We start from the raw sequence: 13803 nt of genomic DNA on the forward strand, positions 1-13803 counted from the left end.
TCTGCTATTGCTATTATCATCACTATTTATTTCTTCAAAATGGACTAACGCACAAAGAGTACATCTGTGTCATGCTCTCTGCAAACACAGACCTGGATCACAACAACTTTGATTATGGATTAGACAATGGTCAAGCAGACAGTTGTATGAATTCATCTGCTGCACAAATCTGTTTACTTCTTTGGGGACAAACTCGTGCTGGTGCACACATATTTGGGAATCTGGAGTGCTAACCAACCCACAAACTGTGAAATATGACAACCCTGTCAGTTGTGTTGGCTGACTGGTCAGAAAATCTGGGATTCAACCAGACAGATTTGTCTTCCCCTTCCTTAATCGGTTCATTAGATCAGTGGTTCTCAAACTTTTTTCAGTAATGTACCCCCATTGAAAAAAAAATTCAGCCAAGTACCCCCTGATCAGCGCAAAAACAATTAGTTTAGGAAAAAATGCCTATATAAAGAGGTACAGTAAAACAACAACCTTGTAACTGAGAAACACTTAAATGCTACATTTCAAATGTTTACTATCCATCACTAAATTCATGGCAAACCAATTTTAACATCATGCAATAACACTAAGACGACATTAGTTGCATTGAACTGATCTTTTTAATAAGTTGTACTTACAATTGAGTGAAAAACATGCGCTTGTGCTTTACTGAGGACCTTTGTCATTCTCAGTGACAGGGAGGCAAACTGCAGTTATTACACTTCGCGTTTTGAAATATGTGAAACTCTGTTCATATAAAACCCACACTGCTCAAACTTCGTTACTTTTCCTAAAAATGTGTATATTTATTTATTTTGGGGCGAGCGGAATGAAGAGAAAAAATATATGAGCATTTTATGAGCATGGGATTTTGACCCCTCATATAAACATTATGCATAATGCTGCGCTATACTTTGCAGCCACAAGCCGTTGCCAAGCAACGCTTATTGTTTAGGTGTCCTTTGATAAGCAGGCAGTCATATCATTAGCTATAACTAGCTAGATCTGATAGATTTGGAAATAAACGCGAGTGAAGTCCGGACGCGAGAGAGAGAGATCAGAGACCAGATCAGCTGCTGCTGACGGAGAACACGCAGCTCTGCATGATCACAGCTCCGCCGCAGACCGTTGAGTGGAGCAAAATTAAATACACTAAGAGTTAGACCTAACACACTTAGCTAGTTTTCTACTCTGGAACCATCTATACTAGTTATACATATGTGTATTCTTTACTGTCCGGTCACTTATTACAGGTTCAGCGAGCTGCACGAGACTGACGGGCTGTCAGGAGAGGGAGAGGAAAAGAGAGCACCCCGTTTATTTTTCCCATTTCATTATCCAGAATTACTGTAAACCTTTGAATAAAGTAGTTAATCTACTATTAGTAGTTTGTTTAAATGCATTATGATGTTGTTTTTTTCATTAACATAAAATAAATCTCACGTACCCCCTGCAGTACTCCAACGTACCCCTAGGGGTCCGCGTACCCCCATTTGAGAACCACTGCATTAGATCATACAATCCCCATCTGAGTGTCCGAGGATCTCCACCCAGGGCTTGCCTTGTAAAGGTGCACTATATTTTCTAAGAATTGTGAGTAGATAATGTATTTTTTTTTATTCAAACCAACTAACCTGGCTCAAGCTCAAGCTACATTCTCTCCAACAAAATCATTGTGTGTTCTGGAAGAATTCCACAGACACAAATGACATTTCACTTTATATGTATGTATGTTTAAATCTCAGTGCAGTGCAGACCTGTAGAAGAGCTGAGCTGCCATGGCTTCCTCATCTCACAAGCAGAATGGGGATAGTTTCTAAAAACAACCTTTTCCTTACTTATTGCTCTAACACAACTTATTAGAATACCAAAAATGGTGATCCCCGTTCTCCTCTTTTCTTGTCATGAGTGCCACTGGTAAGCATGACTCACCGATTGTTTTCTTGTTGACAAAGTTCTCACTAGGGATAGGGCAGCTCACATTATAGGTTTAAAATAAGTCTGTGTTTATTTTTATGAATCCAGTCATTAGATTTATCTAAAAAGGCACATTTGAGTCTTGCCAATACAGACCACTCCAAAACAGAAAATGGCCCCTGGTGAGCTCTAGAGGCAGGTATAGGGATGTTGCATCATGACAGCTCTCTAAACACACAATGATTACCGTAGTATTTTATAGACCAGGCAGTCTCATATAAAAGCAGACATTAACGTCTCACTGGTGTAACACTATACAAACACTGGAGGCTGAAAACTCGACTGCCTCAACGCCCTACTGAGGACTGAGAAATGTAACTGCTGCCATCCATCAACAAAATGAAGGTTGTTGGTCCGAGGTATTCAAAGCCACCTGTTTCCTGTCCAGCGGGCACCAACAACAGGGTCAATGGGAGGAAATTGCTGGATGGGAGCTAATGTATCTAACAGCAAGCATGAGGATGATTGATATTTGCAGCATCTGCAACATTTCTTCAAATGTTCCAAATCAACATATCCACTCGAGTCATTGGTCAAAGTCATTTTGATGGATGAGAAATGTCTAAATATCAGCCAAAGAAACTAAACGGATAAACCTTCAACATTAAGCTTCAGCATTAGCGCACATCATATGTGACATGCTCCTGTAACTGCTGTGTCTAATTAACATATAATTACATCCTGATTAATAATTGTGGCTCAGTGCTGCGTTCACTCTTTAATAATATCAATTGAAGCTCTAATTTGTGCAGAACATATAGGGAATGTTTTTTCTAAGTGACATTCAGGAGTCCACATGGGGTCCATGGGAAAATTAGGAGTATATCAAAACACACAGAAGAATGTGGTTTAAAGTTCTTGTTATCTGAAGGGGCCTCAGAAGAATCTGCCATTTTACATTTCTCAGAAACAAAACAGTAGATATAATACGAGGCAGTTCTCAGTCAAATTAGATGACAAGTGCAAACAATGGAACACTATTCAGAGGATTATGAACAAACATTTCTGGGCATACATGACAAAGTCTGTGTCTCTCAGAGTAAGTCAGTGTTTTTTATTTTGCTCGGACTGCCAAGCTTTTTTGCCACATCTTTCAATGCGCAAAATGGAGCCAAAAGCAGACCAATACATCACACATTTAAAAAAAAAACAGCCTCTGGTTATGTAAAACACTGGATTAATATACGAGTGGGATATTTTCAAGCAAACCCGCTGAATCTTTAGGGAACTTGGCAGACTAAATGTGGAGGTCAGAGCTGCGGGTCACAACCTCTACAACAAAAACAACCAGCTCAACACAGAGCAGAAGGAAAAAACACAGAGGAGATTCACAAATAAAAATCCAACAATTAGAACAGATGTTGTCATTTATAAGTTATTCTACATTTTAAATTAACTTGATAGGGTGAACATGTGTGCCTTTCTGAACAATAACACACACTCAAGGGTCTTGCAATTGTAGACTTCAGTTCATTGTTAACCTTCTAAATTACGCCTTCATACACACTCACATAATTATCTATAGGATGTCACTAAAAGAGTTTATCTCATTAAAAGAATAAAGGAACCAACATTTAGCAAGGTAATTACACTGCTCATTAAGCCATTAGTTCATGATACCACATAATTACCTTGAATAAGTACTAAGCAATTCATCTACCCCAAATTAAATCTGTGGTATTTACAAAAAACTTTTTTCTTTCTATGAGATTAAGAAAATAAGCAACATATCTTTCACTTTTTTTATAGCATTATTAGCTATCGTTCCTGCTTGTCATGCTGCTTGTGTCTGCCACAATAGGCCTCCCTTGTGTTTTGCAGAACATCAACTGCATCAAAATGAATAATCCTACAATGTAACATCAATTATTATGAAGTTCAATGAGTACTTCATCGACAACAGGTCACAGTTTGCCAAAGATCTACTCAAATGCTTGCACTTTGTGATGTAAAGTCTCAGCGACAGCAAGACAGACTGAATAAGCTCTGAACAAGGCCTCTCTGTCTTTATAATGGCTCAAGTCTGCGCCCGAGAAATATGACACCCACTATCGGGAATGATTAAGAAGAGAGAGCACCAAACAAAAAACCCTTTAAAGAAAACTCTACAAGTACGCTGAGCTGTCAGTCACAGAATTTGACCAACTCAGCTCTCAGCCTGTAATGATGAAGCAGACGCATCAGAGTTTGTGCTCTGCTGCTCTCTAGTGGGGGCAATTGAATAATGTAGTTTGAAGATCTGAGATAAAATACCCCTTTCCCCTTAAAAACAAGAACAACCAAGTAAGTCTGTGCACTAAACTATCCAACTATTGGCATGAATAATGGTCCAAACTAAGATCTTAAAACAATCATGGGATCATAGCTGGAAACATTAATTTGTATTATAATTTGTATGAAAATGTATGCATTATCATGATTGGTAATATACAAATGTGACATATTGTTTAGTGGAAACCAGTGGCATCAGCACAAGCTATATCATATATTGATACCCACAGAAAATAGCATTAAAAAGCCTTAAATAACAATTTTTACACTCTACACGTTACATGACAATCGATACAAAATAAATATCAGTATATATCAATAAGTATTACTTACAGAAATTTCCGGGCGGCTGTAAACTGTGTTTCGTCAGGGCACACCAGCCGACAGGGAACACGTCTCTGGAGTCAAAGGGGCACCAGTAATCAAAGGCGCCTCGCCAGCCGTCGAACATGACGAAAATCTCCAGACCTCTGACCTCTCCAACTGTGGCGGGACAAATCAGGTAGGGGTTCTTCCTGTCTACCGCCTCCAGCTTCATGCCAGGCTGGAAGTAGTTTTTAACTGCTGTGGCTGGTTCCTAATGACACACACACATAAACAAACACATTAATACTGTACAATCCGATTATCTCTGTTTCTATCCTGAAAGTATTTGAACATGATTATTTATTAAGAAACAACATTTTAACTGTGTTTCATTAAAAAAAATCACAATTTTCTCCACTTTGCTGTAATAATATATGCCGCTGTGCCAAATCCAGTGTAATGAGGACCCCACCAACTGTGCTCATTACTGCAATAGAAAAAGAAAAAATTAAACTACACATTTTATAATGTGAACTCAAAATGTATTCTTCTATTAATAACCCAATTATAGAGAAGAAATACACATCTTTACTTCAAATAGTTACATCTAAATATTGTACAGTATGTTTTTGGTCAAATGTTACATTCATTTAAAACGCTGACACCTTGAAAGTGAGTCCCTATTCAAAATGAAATGCTGTATTACTTTTTTAATGAAACCAAGAATAAATTGACAGCAGATGTGTCAATTCATTTTTGGCAGCTATGGGGCTTCAGTAGCGTCTACTCGTTGCCTTTACCTTTTTAAAAGCAGAGGCAGGGGCCATCTCTGCTCCACTCAGCGTCCGCAGGAGGAACATGGGCCATGAGGAAGCATTCATCCTGAAACCTGAACAGAAAATCTGATTTATTTAAATTATTAAAACCCGAACAGAGTTGTTGGCAGTATGAATCATTTTGCCTAATGACATGTTTACCCGTTTAAAAACTGCATGTCCAACAGCACATGCAGTTACTACTTGCTACTGACTTTGAGCCTTTAGCCTACCATTTACTAATAACGCTCAAGAATTCCTCTAATGACCATGCTTTCATCGTCTTAGACCAGGGGTCGGCAACCCGCGGCCCACATGCGGCCCTTTAAGCCCTCTGCTCTGGCTCCCTTGAGCTTAGACAAAAATAAGAAGGAAATAAAATAAAAGTAGTTGTAGGACTATTTATATTTTGTTGCACGGTTGGAAATGTTTCTTATCTTGTATTTTGAGGTGATACTGTGACACATAAATAAAAAACAAAACGGTTTTAATTAGGTCAACTAAAATATGCGTCACATCCTGCGTCACGGTCCCGCGCGAGCGCCTTTTCTTGGAGGCGCTCGCGCGGGGACCCCCGGCTCGATGAGCGAACTATGGATAAATCAAAGAAAAGTACCGGAGGAACACAGGATTTAATTCTGTGTGGACAGAGTTATATGCTTTCACAGCAAACGATGCTGGTTTACCGGTATGTTTGATATGTAGAGAGAAGTTGTCAACGGTGCTGCAGCCTTTACGTATCGAGGAACAACAAGGGAGAGGAAGACAGCTGACAATCTTCAGTCATAATTCAATGGGGTATGTAATTTATTTCAGAAACCACTTTTTGTTATATTCCATGGAATGCTCTTAACGTCCCGATAGCAATGAATATATTAAATGCTTTGACAATAAATACATACAAAAATGTATCTCTGGAAGCCATAGCGCTGTAAAAAAGCACGACCAATCATTTTAGCCAACCCGGTTAAAATAACTGGATGGCCTACCTGCCTGTAAGCCTTCCATCTGTGCACATTGCACAAACTTATCTCGTGGCCTCATTGATGATGCGCGTTCGTGTGTGTTGGAGGAGGGAATCTGTAAGAAAGTCTGAAGGAAGAGGCCTATTTTTTCCGGTTGTGTATCTTCAAATTCTAGCGCACACGAGCTGGTTTCTCCATTCTTACCTACCCTACCTTTAACTCGTTTTAGGGTGCAGCTATATGTTATATTTATTTCAAAGTGGGCCCATTTTAATAATATTTTTTTTTCCTTCAAATGTGCAGAGGACTCCCCAAGTGCTGTGTTTAATTTATTTTAAAGTAGGCCTGTGTATTATTTGTAATTCTCCTTATAGGAGTTCTTTGTTTCTTATTAGAGGTTAACAGTTTTATATCATGTAATAAATAGCCTAATAAATGCAAAAAAACTGTAGTTTTTGTCTGATATAACAATAAATACAACTTAGCTATCAAGCTATGAAATATGTTTTGCGGCTCCAGACAAAAAATGTTTGGGGAAAAAGGAGCAAAATGGCTCTTTTGGTCAAAAAGGTTGCAGACCCCTGTCTTAGACGCATAAGGTAAAGGAAGAAGAGACTTTATAATTTCTAAAAGATCTGATTATATCTAGGATCACAGCATATCATGACATATAAGAAAACGTTATTTAATTAACATCATCTGTTCAATTTCAACTTCAGATGTGTATTATTGCAGAGACTGGTTGGGTACGCTTAAATATTCAGAATTTTAAAAAAAGCAACCACATAGATGCTGAGATTATTTTGGATTTGACTTGCTAACACAATTAAGGGAAGCGGCAGAAATGCACAAAAAGGAGCAAGAGACAAATAAAACACGGATATATGCTGCTGTACTATATTAAAAAGGAAAATAAGCAGCTGTACATACATAACGAGAAAAATAATAATAATAATACTAGCCTCTAATTAAACTGAAAGAATTTACTGTATTCAACAAATTGTAATGCCCGTACGTAAATGCCATGGAAACAGAACGTGGCTCTGTATAAAGCGCTGTTGACCATTTGCACACCTTTTTCAAAACACACCCGTGGAGAGCGAACTCCTTGAGATTCAACATGCAGGAAAAAGGAATGCATCACGAAAACGGCTGTTGAAACCCGGAGAGGCTGGATATCACCCTCAGTTCCCCAGTTAAGAGCAGCACCTGCAACTGGCCATGTGGGCCTTGTGTGGGTATACATGGCAGGTAAAACTTTTTTTTAATTGATCATTACCCCTTATATCATACAAAGCCATTTCTGTGTTGAAATAAGTGAACATTCTTTAAGGTGGAAAGTTCATAGAATGTTGGCAGTTGGAATCAAGAAGGAAATATGACTTTGTACGATATCTTGAATAAATAAATACACATTTTGAAAATATGATTTTGTTTCAATTTTCCTTTTACTCAAAGTATTATTTATGTATATTCATAATATAACATGCTAATATCAAGCTCCAGATTATTTCCCGCAAAACACAGCGTAATTATTCCCAATTATATTAATATTAAATCACAAAAAGAGACGGAAAAGGTATACTCAGATCTTGTACTTAGAAGTACCAGAGTGTAGCAATACACTGTTACAAGTAAAAGTCCTGCAATCAAAATGTTACTCAAGTAAAAGTAGAAAGGTATTGGCATCAGAATATCCTGAAATTATCAAAAGTAAAAGTATGCATTATGCAGATTGGCCCCTTTTCAGAATAATATATATTATATGTTTTGAGTATAACTATTCATGCATTAATGTGTTTATCAAAGCTGGTAAAGGTGCAGCTAGTTTTTAATTACTTTGTTTAGTGCAGGTAGCTTGTGAATATTACTCCAATGTCACAAAAGTCTGATTTTAGTGTTGATTGTATTTCACATCATTAATCCAAAATCTGCAAAGTAACTAAAGGTATTCAATAAATGTAGTGGAGTAAAAGTACACGATTTACCTATGATTTGTAGTGGAATAAAGTAGCAACAGAATTAAATACTTGAGTAATGTACAAGTAACTCAAATGTTACTTAAGTACAGTATTTGAGTAAATGTACTTAGTTAAAAACCACTGAGTGTATTTCATATCTAGTATGAATGTTGAGGTCACATGACAAAGAAGCTATTGTGGTGACTCTAGTTAACCATAATTCACTTTTGGGTCACAGTTCCTACACGGACCTTATTTAGTGTAACACCGGAGATATAGGTTGCCAAGCTAGAGCTAGCAACGCTCTCTAACGGATTTTTTGTGTGCTCATGGGCTGTTTTTTTTACATTAAAAATAAACCTTTAGTGGATGCCTTAACGTTTTCTTCTCTCGTGTGCACACTCGGCAGCGCAGCGTACGACGGGCTGTCGGGCTCGCTGTCGGGGGAGGACATTTTTCTCAGACTTTTGGCCGAATTTCCTGATCTGTCGCTGCCCACTTTCTCCGCGCTCACCACCAAACATGGCGTGGAGCACCACGTCACCACCGAGGGGCCTCCAGTCTACGCCAGGGCCCGACGGTTGAAACCTTCTAAGCTAGCCGTAGCGAGGGCGGAATTCGCAACCATGGAACGCCTGGGCATCGTCCGCCGCTCCAACAGCCCTTGCGCCTCTCCTCTGCACGTCGTGCCCAAGCCGAACGGCGGTTTCCGCCCGTGCGAGGATTACCGCCGACTCAACGATGCCACTACACCTGACCGCTACCCGGTGCCACACATACAGGACTTTTCAGCGCATCTGGCCGGCACGAACCACCAGGTGCCCATGCACCCCCTGGACATTTCCAAAACGGCAGTAATAACGCCTTTTGGACTCTTTGAGTTCCTGCGGATGCCTTTTGGGCTCAAGAACGCCGCCCAAACGTTCCAGCGCCTGATGGATTCGGTGCTGCGGGACCTGCCGTTCGTGTTCGTGTACCTGGACGACATCCTCGTCGCCAGCGTTTCAGTGGAGGAGCACCTGTCTCACCTCCGGGCCCTGTTCACGCGGCTCAGTGAACATGGATTGATCATCAATCCTGCAAAGTGCCAGTTCGGGGTGTCTGACATTAACTTCCTCGGGCACCGCGTCACCAAGGACGGTGCAACACCCCTGCCGGCGAAGGTGGAGGCTATTGCGGCTTTTCCTCGCCCGCTTACAGCCCGGTCGCTGCGTGAGTTCCTGGGGATGGTGACTTTCTACCACCGCTTCATCCCCCGGGCCGCCCACATCATGCGGCCATTGTATGAGGCTCTGAAAGGCAAGACCCCCGTTCAGGCGATCGACTGGACAGCAGAGGTGGAAGTCGCTTTCACTGAAGTTAAAACCGCGCTGGCTCACCCTTCATCCACGGCTCCCATCTCCATCACTACGGATGCTTCGGACTACGCAGCCGGCACGGTGCACGAACAGTGGCTGGACAGAGCTTGGCAACCGCTCGCTTTTTTCAGCAGGCAGCTGACGCCGAGGGAACGCAAGTACAGCGCTTTTGACCGGGATCTCCTGGGTCTTTATTTGGCTGTGCGGCACTTCCGTTTTCTGTTGGAAGGCCGTGAGTTCACGGCGTTTATAGACCACAAACCGCTCACCTTTGCCATGTCAAAGGTGGCGGAGCCTTGGTCGGCACGTAAGCAGCGGCAGCTCTCCTACATTTCGGAGTTTACCACAGACATTAAACACGTGGCTGGCAAGTCGAACTTGGTTGCCGATTGCCTCTCCAGGGTCGTCATCGGAGCCGTCCAGCTGGGCCTGGATTATGCTCGTATGGCGGCGGACCAGGTCACCGACTCCGGCGTCCAGAGTCTGAAGACGGAGAGCGCTGGGCTGCGCCGTGAGGACGTGGTGTTCGGCGACGCGGGCATCACCCTTCTGTGCGACGTCTCTACGGGCCTGTCACGACCGGTCGTCCCTGCCAACTGGAGGCGTCCTGTTTTCAAGGCGGTGCACGGCTTGTCTCACCCTGGCGTTAAACCTTCGGTGCGCTTGGTGGCCGCGAAGTTTGTCTGGCGTGGGCTGAAAAAGGATGTAAGAGCTTGGGCCGGGGGGTGCGTGGCTTGCCAACGCGCTAAGGTGCACCGCCACACGAAGGCCCCTTTGGAGCGGTTCCTAGTGCCAGAGAGGAGTTTTGATCATGTTAACATCGACCTGGTAGGTCCGTTGCCCTCCTCTCAGGGTTTTTCCTACCTCCTCACCATGGTGGATAGGACGACCCGTTGGCCGGAGGCGGTTCCTTTTGTTTTCGACTTCAGTCGCTGACGTGGCTAGGGCTTTTATCGCGACGTGGGTGTGTCGTTTTGGCACCCCGTCAGACATTTCCTCGGACAGGGGCTCACAGTTCACTTCAGGGCTCTGGGGCTCTGTTGCAGACAGTTTGGGGGTCAAACTGCACAGGACTACCGCTTACCACCCCCAGCCTAACGGCCTCTGCGAGCGCTTCCATTGCTCTATGAAGGCGGCGCTCAAGGCCGGCCTTACGGACGGTAACTGGGTCGACAAGCTACCCTGGGTGATGTTGGGCCTGAGGACCGCGCCTAAGGAGGATCTGCAGTGCTCCACGGCGGAGATGGTTTACGGTCAACCCCTGAGAGTCCCAGGGGAATTCCTACCCAAGGCAGCAGTTCCTTGGTCTCCTACGGCTCAACGGGTTTTCCTGCAAGATGCGGCGGAGGCTTTCGTTCCGGTTGCGTGTTGTTCCTCCCCGCCGCACGGACTTTGTTTATCTGTGAATTCTGGGGGGGCTTGTGTGGTGACTCTAGTTAACCATAATTCACTTTTGGGTCACAGTTCCTACACGGACCTTGTTTAGTGTAACACCGGAGATATAGGTTGCCAAGCTAGAGCTAGCAACGCTCTCTAACTTGACTCTCATCACTGAGTACATGTCTGATATCACTATTGCTTGATAGAAAATAAAGAGTGGAAATCCATCTTAAATACTCCGCCTCCGACTCCTTCTTACCGGCACTACACTATTGACATTTTTTAATTATTAGCATACTTTTCAGTAATAGGCTTAGGCAAATTAGCAAGGTATGGAAGATAACATTGTTGAAAACCCTGTCAAACTAAGAGAGAAGACGTCATGGATACGGATCAAGTTCCCAGGAAGTGCGCCGGACTCTGAGGAAAATATTTGTTGTGGCCAAACGGCGGTACTACACATCCGTATCAGTTGCTGGGCCCGGAAAGACTTTTTCTCATTGACTAACTTTGGGAAAGAGAAGTCTGTAAATCGTTGGATAATTTTTTTTAAATCAAATAAGCTACCCAGTATGAACATTTGTATAGCCCTTATTAAAAACATTCGCTCCTCAAGTTATAAAATGTGCTAATAGCGTTATTCTGACAGTTATTTTCCTCGGCATTATGAACACGGATCTACATCCATGGATCTAACCCACGGGACCGCGCCGTGGGTTAGATCATGTGACGTGTTCAGTACTACATGAGTTTTACCTTTACCCATGGATGCACAATAAGAACGGATGATATGAATACTTTCGTGACGTTTCGCTCTCTCAAAAGTACGGCCATTTTATCTTCATGCGCCAATGAGCAACTCTCATAGGAATGAACGAGGCCCCGACTCCCACGCTATATCCAGTTCTATCCATGATCCGGATATACAACCTGAAAATAACTTCACCGCGGTCATTTGCGTCGCTTTTGCAGCATAACACCATAGCCTGCATAACACGCTCACCTCACCTTCCACCTGAATTGAAAACGGTTGATAAACTGCTAAAACGTCAGAAAAACAAAATAGTGTCTGCCTAATTAAAATCAGTTTGATTCAATAGTGATCCTTCCTTACACTAACTTAAAGTCAATGAACACTGAGATGGGGTGAGGAATCATAACCTCACGTGTTGCAGATCAAGCTGCTGTTTCACTGTAAAACGTGCATCCACACTGAAAGTCAACCATACTCTTCTGTCGGGAAATGCAATGACTAAAACCACGAAACAGTGAGTAAATAGCGTATATAAATAATAATGTGTTAAGCTACAAGTATTGTGTTAGTCCATTAGCCATTATGCTAATATATTCAAGGTAAAATCCCATAGGCTTATGCTAATAACATTAGCGTTCTGTACCTGTGGTGAAAACTTGACAATCAGGGACTTTTTCTTAGCAGTGAAGCTTGCGATTCATAATAGAGCAACATTGTGTTTCTTTTAGTTAAATCTCATTTCTGAAAATCAATTTCTTTGGTTAAACTTTTTTTTTTTTTAAATTAACTGTATAGTGCCAGCTTTTAACCAATTTTCACAGTGGCTAAACAGTGGAATTACAACTTCCGGGTCCGTCACGTGACACCATTGGTCCAATACATGTATTATCAATAGACTATTTGAAAAGAGAGGATAGTGAATCTGTTTATCAGGTAAACTTCCCAGTTTAAATGCTCAGTATACAAGAAAGTGCATACTGAGTATATCCCAAGACAAAAAATGTAGCAATGAAAATGTCCTGGCTGTGGAATGGATAAAGTATCTCTGATTATAATGCCAAATACAGTATGCCAAATACACCTGGATGTCTTTCTGCCTCTGGTTGCGATTGAAGTTTACAGGTCAACATGCTTCTCTGTAGTAGAATGTCCATATTGTATACACTCTGCATGCAACAGTTAACAATGTGTAAAGGCAGCTACAATACCTATTGAACATAAACAAAAAACGATGTCATTCCAAAAGCATCACGACATCACCTGCATAACCTCAAGTATCTATGTTTAAAGACACTCACCCAGCGGTGGCTGCAGCATGTCTCCGGTCCTCTCACAGGTTCCTATTGGCTGGATGTCTAACGAATCAACCAGTCTCCAGAAGTCGTTGGTGTTGTCACTTCCATCCAGACGCAGGCGTAGGCGAGTGCCCATCATGCCCATCACCGTTGCAATGCACACAGAGTTAGAGTTGCGAGGGTCCCGTGCCTCAAGCTTCATTCCCGCTTTAAAGTCATTAGAGGGGGGAATTCTGGACTGCAGAGGGACACAAGGACCTTGAGTCACTATCATGTTTTGTGAGGACACATATTTTATGTATTACACATCTAATTATACTCCAATTAATAAATTGTGATTTATTTGAAAAACACAGTAGGCTACGTTGTAATATTGTGCATACTGCAACTTTGTATGTATTTACAGTAAATAGAGAATAAAGCTGCCGATATTCATCGTCTAATGTAGCCTACTCAGCCAATTTCTTCCTACTGAAAATTTTTTATGTAAATCTTTAAAAATGTGTCAATAAAACTAAATTGTTTTCCTTTAAAAGCTGGTGGGGTAGCAGTATTAAATAAACTCTTTGATTTTGACTATTTTCAGCCAGCAGCGGTTTATTTTACTTTATTTTAAAAATAAACTCATGTTCATCGTAATAAAGAAACATATCACTCACTACAACAAGGGGATGTGTTTTTAATCTTTTTTTTTTTTTAAAGAATGGAGCTCTATGGCACGGAAAAATAC

General features: G+C 41.7%; 1 protein-coding gene across 3 annotated transcripts in view; it reads right to left on the reverse strand.

The window, feature by feature from the left end:
* Positions 1 to 13803, reverse strand: part of scml2 (Scm polycomb group protein like 2) — a 32234-nt gene that overhangs the window by 13917 nt on the left and 4514 nt on the right. For all 3 annotated transcript variants that reach the window (XM_079662478.1, XM_079662480.1, XM_079662479.1), the window contains exons 5-7: positions 13077 to 13311; positions 5346 to 5434; positions 4573 to 4816 (exon numbers count right to left, since the gene is read on the reverse strand). In XM_079662478.1, coding sequence (XP_079518604.1) covers positions 4573 to 4816; positions 5346 to 5434; positions 13077 to 13311 — 568 coding nt within the window. The remainder of the gene's footprint in view (positions 1 to 4572; positions 4817 to 5345; positions 5435 to 13076; positions 13312 to 13803) is intronic.

This window comes from Notothenia rossii, assembly GCF_949606895.1.
Source record: "Notothenia rossii genome assembly, chromosome: 2".
Classification (NCBI taxonomy): domain Eukaryota; kingdom Metazoa; phylum Chordata; class Actinopteri; order Perciformes; family Nototheniidae; genus Notothenia; species Notothenia rossii.